The following is a 12,093-nucleotide window of genomic DNA, read 5'->3' on the forward strand; positions in this document are numbered from 1 at the left end:
AGGGTTTGTGGAGTCACAGATCATGTACAAAGACACAAACGCAGAGTCAACATTACTGTACTTAATTTCACATACCAGAAGGAATGAAAAATTACACTGTATAGAGCAGAAAGTTGCACGTGATTCACATTTTTGTAGTCTGCTACAACATTCAATGAAGTCTGTTAACCAATATATCTACATAACAAACAATGAAGTAGAAAATATATGTACATAACAAACAATGAAATAGAGAAAATGGACACCGAAGGCATCTATCTGCCATTAACTATAGTGGACTCCTAGAAATGACTATTTGGATGTACCCTAAACACTAGCAGTTAAAAAAACAACTGCAGGGGAGCTGAAGAAAAACATTCTCAAAAATTTTACATAACACTTTATTTATTTATTTGGTGTTTAACGTCGTTTTCAACCGTTCAAGGTTATATCGCGACGGGGAAAGGGGGGAGATGGGATAGAGCCACTTGTCAATTGTTTCTTGTTCACAAAAGCACTAATCAAAAATTTCCTCCAGGGGCTTGCAACGTAGTACAATATATTACCTTACTGGGAGAATGCTTTCTTTCTTTACTTGGTGTTTAACGTCGTTTTCAACCGTTCAAGGTTATATCGCGACGGGGAAAGGGGGGAGATGGGATAGAGCCACTTGTTAATTGTTTCTTGTTCACAAAAGCACTAATCAAAAAATTGCTCCAGGGGCTTGCAACGTAGTACAATGTATGACCTTACTGGGAGAATGCAAGTTTCCAGTACAAAGGACTTAACATTTCTTACATACTGCTTGACTAAAATCTTTACAAACATTGACTATATTCTATACAAGAAACACTTAACAAGGGTAAAAGGAGAAACAGAATCCGTTAGTCGCCTCTTACGACATGCTGGGGAGCATCGGGTAAATTCTTCCCCCTAACCCGCGGGGGGTAACAACAAAAACGATTCAGCAACACAGACAAAAATGGTGATAATGATCTTCCGAACAAAAAGTAAGGTTTTTTTTTGGTTTTTTTCCTTCACAAAATCAGATATATACATTGCTGACAATTATCTCTATATAATACTTGCATCCTTATAATTTATGAACAAAACAAAAAGGTAACCCTTTCACCAAACTGAATGTTTCATTCTATTTTTGTGTGACAATTCACACACAAAACTCAAAGCATTATACACCTCACACACTTATATATACCCACACACACATCACTCATATGCTTTAACCACGGAATTGCTGAGTACTATTTTAACTGCCCTTTTGGTCAAAGGACTGAAGATGATCACAAGATCACTTTTGATACCACTCTTGTATTGCACACTAACATAGTACAATATTTCCAACCTATCCTTAACATCTACAGTCTGATTTGTAGAGAATAGTTCTCTTAACAGTTATGTGAACAAATGCAAAATTGAACATGCTTGTCCAGAGAACTACCAAAGCTGGAACTGTGTACAGAGGGATATGATGTATTGCTTGAAAATGAAATTCTATGTTTCACTTTTTCTTTATCAGTGAAGGAAAATATGTTTTTGAGCAAAAAGAATTGGGGAAGATGCTTACTCATTTTTTTAAGTACAGATTTCTTCTTTCTAACATGAATGATTCAAAATGAGAGAACCAATACAGATGAAATACTCATCACCTCATTAAAACAGCAGAAAAAGACATCAATATTTTTGGAAGCATGTTTCATAAAAGAAAGTTTTGTTGTACATATCAAGACTAGTCGTCCAAATCTACCACTGTCAACAGAACCTGAACCTCCTAAGTTAGTAATCTTTGACTTCTGAAAACACATTTTCCCCACCTTCATATCCAGCCTATTTTACCTTCATGCTAACACTTCACAAAATTCTTCCACTTTCCTCAAAACACCTAACAACTTGTGACACTTTAGCTTGCAGCTTGTACTGTAAATGCAGACTGCTCACTGGTACACACACTCAGATGAAACCCTGCTCAAAAACACTCCACCACCTAAACAATTTTCAGCGAGAATTGTTGGCGCCCAAATTCATATGTTCATGGAGAATCAAAAACCAAATCACATGAAGAATCAACATTCAGGCAACCTGATCAAAAGTTTATCTCTCTTGATTTCTTAACAGATATAATAACATTTTGTGGTGTCAACAACAAAATTTGAGTACAAGCACCAAAGAAGTTTCCTTGAAATAATTTACAGCCATTCAAAACACTTATAGCAATAACAAAATCTTGGCCAGTACTTCTACTTGAAAAGTATCTTAAAAATCCGGAAACTTGGAAAATGACATCTCATCCAACAAAGGGAATGAAGTCCTGATTCTTTCAACGGCTACGTGCAGTGACTGCTTGACAGGTCACATATCATAGTCGAAAAGTAAAAAAAGTTTTTGTGTGGAGTACTTCTGAGTGAAGCACATTAGCATAAGTCGGGTTCTGCATTGAGCTGTTTCTTGACCTTGAGAAGCATGGCGGTGAGGTTTTTGTCTAGTCGAGAGATGCTGTCAAAATCTCTCAACGCTTCTGTGAATCCATCAACGTTCTCCTCTTCCACCGCCTTCAGCAAATTCTGCACAGAGGAAGGGGTACAGAGTTGTCAGCACACTCGGAAGAGGTATCAATTCAACAGATCCCTCATGGTTATATATCCTCTTTATTTTTAATTATATCATTACTACTACTTGATAAATGGATACAATACAACTGAAAGCAAGATGTCTTTCTAATATCAACCATAGACTTGAGCCAAACAAAACAGACTTGATTCTTTTATGGTTCAAAGGCACCTCAACTTGCGTGAAGTAACTTTCTTTCTTTATTTGGTGTTTAACGTCGTTTTCAACCGTTCAAGGTTATATCGCGACGGGGAAAGGGGGGGGGACGGGACGTGAAGTAACTGCAGTTAACGCGTACATGCATGGGAATTTATCGGACAAGAAATCCAAGTTAAACACTAGCAAAGCAATCTATGATAATTAATCCAAGAGAAGAAAGAAGGCCAAAATGACTGCTAGTGCTAGTTTCAGCCATGCAACCCTTCTGAAACAACTATTCTCCATGGGTGGGACTGAACAATGTCATGAATCCTGAAGAATGTTAAGGGGGGGGGGGGTGTTTGGTGGCCCCCAGACGCTGAAGGATTTGTATAATTAACAACCAAAAAAACGTCACCACAGACATTACGAATCCGGATTTCCGGAATATACCGGAAGAATCTCACCCATGCATTCTCGATGAAGCACCCCAACACACACACAAATCAGGATGCAAACTGTGTACCAACCTTTATCAACTTGCACTCCCTGGTGTCGGTGAACGCTGGGAACATATCTTCGTACTTCTGCAAGGAGAGCTGAGCGTTGACGAGATCCACACACATGTGACAGATGCACGCTCGGAAGAAGTGATCCTTGGCGCTGTACTTGAGCAGACTGTTGTCCATCGCAAACATCCCCAACTGTAGAAAGTAAGGCAGTCCATGAGCACTAGTTCACAAAGATTATGTTCAAGGCAGTTTTCCCCCCAGTTCTTCTCGCTATAGCATCCACAACTGTGGAAAGTAAAGCAGTCCATGAGCACTAGTTGACAAAGATTATGTTCAAGGCAGTTTGCCCCCCAGTTCTTCTCGCTATATCATCCCCAACTGTGGAAAGTAAGGCAGTCCATGAGCACTAGTTGACAAAGATTATGTTCAAGGCAGTTTTCCCCCCAGTTCTTGCTATGAGATGTGTCCAGGCTTACACGTGGAATAAGAGCACTCCTCCCCTTGGACACATACCAACAATCTGCAGCCTGACTTCTGCCTGTGCAGAGATAATGATTTTATTTTTTAACAAAGAGTGGCCCAGTCGAGGGATAATCTTATCCCAGTCAGGGCGGGGACGTAGCTCAGTCGGTAGCGCGTTGGATTTGTATCCAGTTGACCGCTGTCAGCGTGAGTTCGTCCCCACGTTCGGCGAGAGATTTATTTCTCAGAGTCAACTTTGTGTGCAGACTCTCCTCGGTGTCCGAACACCCCCGTGTGTACACGCAAGCACAGGACCAAGTGCGCACGAAAAAGATCCTGTAATCCATGTCAGAGTCAGGGCCTAGCATTGGAAAAAGTGAGTTCAGCTTACAAAGGTGGGGATCTGGGGGCCGCAGGAGGCCCCCAGTGGGGTCCAGGGGCAAAGCCCCAGTGGGGGTTCGGGGGGCTTTGAAGATTTTTTTTAGATTTCTTACCTAAAATGACCCCCCCCCCCAAGAAGATTGAGCAACTAAATTATGCCTTCACCAACAAGCAAAACAGACAGAAAACAAGAAAACTGACAATCTTGTGTTATTTGGCCTAAAAGTGCCATTCCCACTTCCAGGAATACCTGGATTCTTTGTCACTGAATGGCTGACCACGTTCAACAATGTCACTTCGAGACATTATTTCAAGTCTAGAGCCACAAAACACCGGCACAAAGCATGCTCGCGCGATGCCAGAGGAAGTGCGTGCTCAAGCAAACTGTCAAACCGATTGAGAATTGAACCGAACGGCGCACAAAACGAAAGCTGGGACTGTTTGGGTTTACCGTTTGGGAATAACAGGTTTTTGCATTTCGGCGTACACCAAATCGAGTTCCGCGTACTGGAGATGTTATTTCGGCGTAAAGTACGCCGAATGGCTTACAATACTAGGCCCTGCAGAGTTCGGTGGGTTATAGAAACACGAAAATACCCAGCATGCTTCCTCCGAAAGCGGCGTATGGCTGCCTAAATGGCGGGGTAAAAACGGTCATACACGTAAAAGCCGTGGGAGTTTCAGCACATGAACGAACAAACAAATCCCAGTCAGAAGCCTGGCCAGCGATGGTGAACCAAATGTTTTACACAGGAAGGTCCGTGCCTTAAAATGTTATTATCACTCATCATGTAAGCATACATCCAGAATCTTCATACAGGGGACTTCCACTAAATCGCGAATTCGCCTATATATCGCAAAGACCTCTTGGACGCTGAAAAAAACAGGACCAACAATGTATTTTTTTTGCCGCAAACCCCCCTGCACCACGATCTCAAATCATTGGACCCCAAAGACTGTGACATAGTGGAAGTCTACTGTACTGGCATCTCTTTTCTATTTTCATCTCTCTCACAAACACACACTCTCAAAGTTCAGCAAAACTCACCTGTTCATATATTTCAATGGCTTTTTGGTAGTTCTCAATCTGTGCAGAGTATTCTGCAACCTTGGCTAGACACTTGTTGGCCGAGCTAAAACAAACCAGAAAACAGCCAGTGTGAATGCATCAGAATTGCATCATGTCAAAACCAAAACAACTATTTCTACTTCACATCTTCAAGAACATTGTCTCTGAGGCAACACTGTTCTCAGTAGCACTAAACATCAGTATTTTAAGAAAGGCAAGGGATTTATTCAAGAAACCCCCATGGGGATGCATGAAAAAACAAAACAAAAGTTAAAGAAAAAGAAAAAATGCAAACTGTTTCAAAATAGACACAAGCTCATTCCCATGAAAAAAAAGAAGGATTTCACAACTCAAAAATATAAATTCACGGGTTATGAATATATACATGTATGTTTACATATTATTGCGGAAACAAATCAACAACTAGACTCAAGATTTGACTGTATTTATAAAAACAAGGAAAATTGCCATGCAGTGTCAGGCGATCACAGACATAAAACACATCATCACATTTACTAAGAATTAAGGATTGCACTTAAAACTAATAGTTATTTTTTCTTCAAAATCAATAACTATATAATTTTAAAATATCAGCATCAATTTAGAACTGTGTGACTGACACCGAACCCACGCCACTAGCAATGCACGGGTTATAAAGCCAATGTGCAGCCGACTGAGTTACCTCCCCTGCCAACACTGTGTGTCGCGCTGTATCTGGGAGCACAGAGAAACAGGAGAAGTGAGAAGTACAAGAACTTGTGACAGCCTCATTCTCACCTGTTTGACTCTTCGCCTTTGTAATAATCTGCAGCCTGTTCATAGTTTGCGATGGCCTGGAAAGAAAGACAAAAAAGAAATATATATAAAAATAACAAGAGCAGTCAGTGTTGTGAAGCAAAGGGCACACTAAGAACCATATCATGATGAAACAAACCCACCAGATTTCATTTTAACCATAAAGCATTTGTACCATGTGTTCCCTTCTGTATGCGCTCATGTGTGTGTGTGTGTGTGTATGTGTACATGTGTCATTTTTTCTTCTAAATCTAGCAAATAAACATCTTATGAAAAAATAGTCACACAAATAACAAAGCAAAAAACAACATGCGTACAAAATATAAGCGGTATAACTTACTTTTTCCATGTCCGCCAGCTCCGACTCATAAATCTCTGCCACTGAGATATGATGTTTCGCTGCTATCGTAAAGCGACCCTGCACAAAATCAAATGTATTTTTATGTTTTGTTAAATGCACGCATACTTGCAATTTGTAAGACAGCTTGCCAACTGCGCCTAATGAAACCCTTTCCTCCTAGGTTGAAGTAGGTTAAAGATAATTTACTAATAAGATCCTTCAAACAGAAATTGATGTATACTGCCTGAAATCTATCCATGCTTTCAAGACTGCATTTTTTTTACACATGCCTACAGGAGGTTCTTGCTTGTTAGCCAAATCATCTTTGTCATTGAATACAATGACTGTTTTTCATTTCAAAAGCTGTAAAGATTTGTGGGCCTGCATGGTAAACTACTCATATCATGCAAACAACACTCAGAAAATAATAGTATTGGGAGAAAGACAGAAATGTTACACATGATATTAACACCACAAACTAATTTGCTCTTACTTACCATGTCTGTATAAATTTCAATGGCTTTTTGTGTGCACCTGACAGCCTCTGAAACAAGAAAAAATATCTGGTTACGCTACAAATCAAAACGAAAAAATTGTTTGATACATAAAAAGCTGCTATATATATATATATATATATCTATTGGTTTTGGTTCATGAGCTGTGTAACATCTAACACAGAGTAAAAAAAAAAGAGTTATCAACACCCTAATCCTGAACAAAAAGACACTAAAACAGCTAGATTCTTCTTCTACTTTTGCGTTAATTCAATGAAGCTCCTTCACCAATTCATATCAAATGATAAAATTCATGCAATACAGGAACATAAAGCTCCTTATTAGCATCACATTACCCTAACTTGAAAACCCACCAGACGGACGCAGTGGCCTAGTGGATAAGACATCAGCCTCTTAATCGGAAGGTCATGAGTTCAAATCCCGGCCGCGGCCACCTGGTGGGTTAAGGGTGGAGATTTTTCCGATCTCCCAGGTCAACTTATGTACACACCTGCTAGTGCATTAATTATCCCCCTTCGTGTGTACACGCAAGCACAAAACCAAGTGCGCACGGAAAAGATCCAATAATCGATGTCAGAGTTCATTGGGTTATACTTATTGAAACACGAAAATACCCAGCATGCTTCCCAAAAAGCAACGTATGGCTGCCTAAATGGTGCGGTAAAAACAGTCATGCACGTAAAAACCCACTCATGTAAAAACATGAGTGAACGTGGGAGTTTCAGCCGATGAACAAAGAAGAAGAAAAGCCACCAGCTAAAAACACAGACCACATCATAGGCTCTCCACAGGGTACAGTTATCTCCCCTGTGTTGTTCACACTCTACACTAACGACTGCAGTGGCACTGACTCCACCCTTCTTATCAAATATTCAGATGATACAGCGCTAGAAGATCTCTCCAATAGTGACGCAACTTACTTTGCAGAAGTAGAACGTTTCAACGCCTGGTGTAAAGACAACTTTTTAGACCTAAATGTGACAAAGACCAAAGAACTTCTGATAGATTCTAGAAGAAACCCTGCCCCTGTCCCTGACCTGATGATTGATGGTGTGACTGTTGAGCGTGTGACTGAATATAAGTATCTTGGCACAGTTATCGATGATAAGCTGTCCTTCAATGCAAACACCACCCTCATACACAAAAAATGTCAGTCACACATCTACTGCCTTCAGAAACTTAGGAAGTTGAATGTGAACCCTTCTATCCTCCAAACTTTCTACCGCTCTTTCATCGAGTCTGTCATCACTTTCGGTTTTGTGGCCTGGTATGGAGGTCTGAGTGTGAAGAACAGGAATGTCTTAGTGCGAATGGTGAATGTCAGTAGCAAGGTGATTGGCAGGCTGTATGAAAAGCGTGTGGTGAGAAAGAGTAGGCGGATAGCTTCAGATAGGTCCCATGTCCTTGCCCACCTCTATGAACTCCTTCCCTCTGGCCGTAGACTTCGCACGCACAAAGCTAGGACACTCCGGCTGCAAAACGCTTCATCCCCAAATCCATCACCCTTAGCAACATGTAAACACATCCACATACCCGACCCAGCCCCTCTTCTGCCAGTGCAATCAGTAGTAATGTACATGTATGTATTGGTTTTATGTACAACCGTATAATTTTCTGATATATTGTATGCTATGATATTTTGCAATGATGTTTAGCCATAGTTCGTTATACGCGCAGGTGTGCGAGAATGTAAGCGCAGTGCTTTAAAGATGTCCATGTGTGAACGTGTAAGTGGGCGTAGTCGAATGTCCATGTGGGAGTGGAGCATATAAGAATGCCCATGTGTGAATGTGTAAGTGGAGCGTATAAGAATGTGTAAGTAGAGCGTGGTGGAATGTCCATGTGTGAATGGGTAAGTTGAGCGTATAAGAATGTCCATGTGTGCGATGTGTAAATGAGACATGGATGTGTTCATGTCTGAATGCGTAAGAACAATGCAAGGAATGTCCAGAGAGGTATGTGGAAGGTGTTTCTATAACCTGCCCTGTTATATAGTGCTATATGTTTTATGTAAAATCAATGTCTTGTTTGTACTATTGTTATGTACCACGCCTGAATTTCTCTATGAGATAATAAAGTATTCTTATTCTTATTCTTATCACACATACAATAAACAAGACGAACAAAGCAACGCCTTGAACAAGAGAAGAGAACTTACCATTGGCATCTCCTTTGCGATAACAGTTTCCAGCGTCTACATAATGAGTGGCTCCCTCGTGTTTACTGCCCAGTACCAGCTGCAGCTCTGCTGCCTTGCAGAATGCCTCGCCTGCCACTGTACACACACACATACAACCATTTCGCTTATAACGCTACAGGCAAGCTGGATGTGTCAAAGAAAATGTTCCATTTTAATGAACAATAAAGTGTTGTTTAATGTTATTGTTGCCAATTATTCAAATGCCACACCCAGTGTTATACTGACAACCAGAGGAATGCTTTTCAAAACGTGAAGACTGTACTTAAAGTAAATGCCATCTACAAATGATTTGTACTAAAGCGAGACGCCACTTACTGGCACTACTGCTGAATCTCACAATCACATGCCACTAAACATTCTGTAGTATTCCATGTCACTCGCAATTAAATTTCGACAACAGGTTTTAACAGAATACTAATAGTACTAATTACAGCAAACACTTCTGACAGTAACGTCATCAGTTTCAACATGGTGCTCAGTGAAACTATGATTGTACCACAGATAGGTCTGAATGTGACTGTATTTGAACATGATTGGTTGATCTGACCGTATATTTTAACACTATAGCAGTAGTATCTGCAGTAATTCTTCTTCTGGTTTCTTTCACACATCGTATTTTTCTATCCTTTTTCGATAAAGGATCATTTGAACAGATTTCTCCTACACTCTTCTGTTTCTGCTGTATGAGGTAAACAAGATACTTGATCATAAAACATAATGAAGAAACACATGTATACTTACGTGACCATTTTTTGGCCATCTTGAAGGCATTGGCTGCCCTGACATACAGCTCTGCTGCATCTTCCTGCTTTGACGAAGCTCCACTGAAAACATAAACAAAATAAAACATGCCGTTATAGTAATACAAGGTTTTTCGAGAGCACTTTATTTTCGAAAGTTTTATCAGAACACAACGGATAACATTTACTCACTGGCTATATGCACTCGAAGTGTATACAGGGGTCAGAATCTTGTATACACTCCGGCTTTAACTTCCGGCCGCGAAGCGAATTTGCCATTCAACACCACTTTGCGATAGGAACGCAGAGCAGTTGATTATAACAGTACAAAGAAACGAAAACAATCTGATGCTGCAAGGCCTTTGCTGTGACGTTGATGACATTTTCGACACTGAACCGCATCAACACTTGGAGCGTCATTCGACGCCATTTTGCGAAGGTACTCTTCACTTTCGATTATTGGTATCAAAGTATGCTGGGAACAAACACAGACAAAAACAAAGACACACACGAAACTGATGCTTCATGGCAGTTTAATTATTGTCGGAGTATGGAACACACTTGGAGTGTGTATTGACCTAGAAACGGTTGTATACTATGTGAATGTACATTATTTGCCAACCCTCGACACTCTGGAAAAGAGATAGCAGAAGTCCATACGTCAGACTGATTTTTCATTGGCTACTTCCTAACGACTTGTTAGGGGGCATTTCATTGGCTACAGATTTGTAACAGAGCTTTTCATTGCCGGAGTGTATACAGACTCATCGACCCTGAAAACACTCGGAGTGCGTATAGCTTTTGTCTAACATTTAATATTTACGCATCAACTGTGATTCATAAATAACAACAGAGCTACGGATAAACAGAAGTTTGTGAAAATAATGACTTTCTCACTGAATAAGGTGATGCATGGAACTGGGTGATGGGACGATAAATGGGCCCCATACACCAAACAGAACTTTCTCGTTTCGTTTCTACCATCCCCTCAGCCACCCCTACTTCACTCCTAGTCCTACCACCTTCATTAAACTTTTAGTTTTAAAGACGAATGGCCAGTTACGGTCTATCAGCTTCACGCTGGTCAGCAAAATGGACGAAGGTAATCAAACTTCATTCACTAGCTCTATAGACGTAAACAAAAACACAACGCAGTTCCTACCCAAAACTGGCGAACATGGAGCCCAAGAAACCTTTGGTCGTTTTCAGCTTCTTGTCAGCCTCCTGCATCAACTGCATTCCCTTCTGCTCGTGATCCGCCATGTCTGCACGGAATGTTCACTTGACAATCTGACACAAGCAACAATGAGGTTGTACACAGTCAGTCAAGTCCAGTCCTATGTCATGCGATTACCTATTTAGAACATTAGCCATTCACAGCAGACCAACTTCGGTCGATTTGTCAACTTCCGCCCCCCTTTTACGCCACCTAAGCACCAAGGGAGGCGAATCTCAAAGAACTTCCGTTGTGTAAAATCAAGAGCAATATTCGTTATCTCCCTTTATGTATGGCGATGCTTGTGCAGTACTCACAGTGAGAGGATTGCTGCGGTCTTTCCTCCATTTTGCCGTATCATCTTGAACTTTAGCGTGTTAAATTCAGAGCTCAGAATCCAGTGACATTCTTTACTTATTTTTGATACAAGTCCATGTAAGCAAGCCAAACAACATTTGTCGTGAAATTAATTGACGGATTAATTAATTAATTTGCCTTTGTTCAATCGACGAAAATGCACCGAAAATGGCGTACGTTGTCAACCATGGGACATCATTTACACAAAAGAGTTGTCTCCCTTTTCCACTCACACGGATAATTCCTTCTTTGACCCATGTAAACGAAATGCATTCGTACAGTTCATCAGAGTTCATTCCCCGGCGTAACTTCAAAGGGATCTGAAATGACTTGTTATGATTACAAGTGCAGGTTCTACAAATTTGGAGACTTAAATGCCTCTGAATTATGAGCTATGAATTTTAACACGCTAAAGTTCAAGATTACACAAATCATACGGATTGTGTTCCCATACGTTTTGCTTTTGTTTGTGTGTGAGTACATCCCCTCGCTCGTACCAGGGCAGAGGACCTCCAGAGACTATCACGACTGATGATGCGGTGTGCGGGTAGTTGTATTTTTTAGTCTCGGCACGGTCCGTCCTCTTCCTTCCCATTCCTCGATAACTTGGTGAGAGAAAGAGATGTAGAGGTTACATGCCGAGTCTCAGTGATTATCAAAAATAATGGTCGAAGTTAGCGGATCATGAAAAATGCGAGCTTCAGCGAGCTTTTTCATGACCGCGAACTGAGACCATTATTTTTGATAATCACTGAGACGAGGTA

The 12,093-nt window shown here is 40.7% G+C and overlaps 1 protein-coding gene across 1 annotated transcript; it reads right to left on the reverse strand.

The window, feature by feature from the left end:
• Positions 1-46: 46 nt before the first annotated feature.
• Positions 47-11,191, reverse strand: LOC138951706 (alpha-soluble NSF attachment protein-like). Its single transcript, XM_070323268.1, has 9 exons — positions 10,919-11,191; positions 9,758-9,840; positions 8,975-9,091; positions 6,799-6,845; positions 6,302-6,379; positions 5,944-5,999; positions 5,146-5,230; positions 3,273-3,446; positions 47-2,558 (listed from the first exon to the last, which is right to left on the reverse strand). Exons 1-9 carry the CDS (start codon positions 11,017-11,019, stop codon positions 2,409-2,411), a joined length of 891 nt encoding a protein of 296 aa, XP_070179369.1. The 5' UTR covers positions 11,020-11,191; the 3' UTR covers positions 47-2,408.
• Between the last annotated feature and the right edge of the window lie 902 nt (positions 11,192-12,093).

Source organism: Littorina saxatilis, linkage group LG17 (assembly GCF_037325665.1).
Source record: "Littorina saxatilis isolate snail1 linkage group LG17, US_GU_Lsax_2.0, whole genome shotgun sequence".
Lineage (NCBI taxonomy): Eukaryota > Metazoa > Mollusca > Gastropoda > Littorinimorpha > Littorinidae > Littorina > Littorina saxatilis.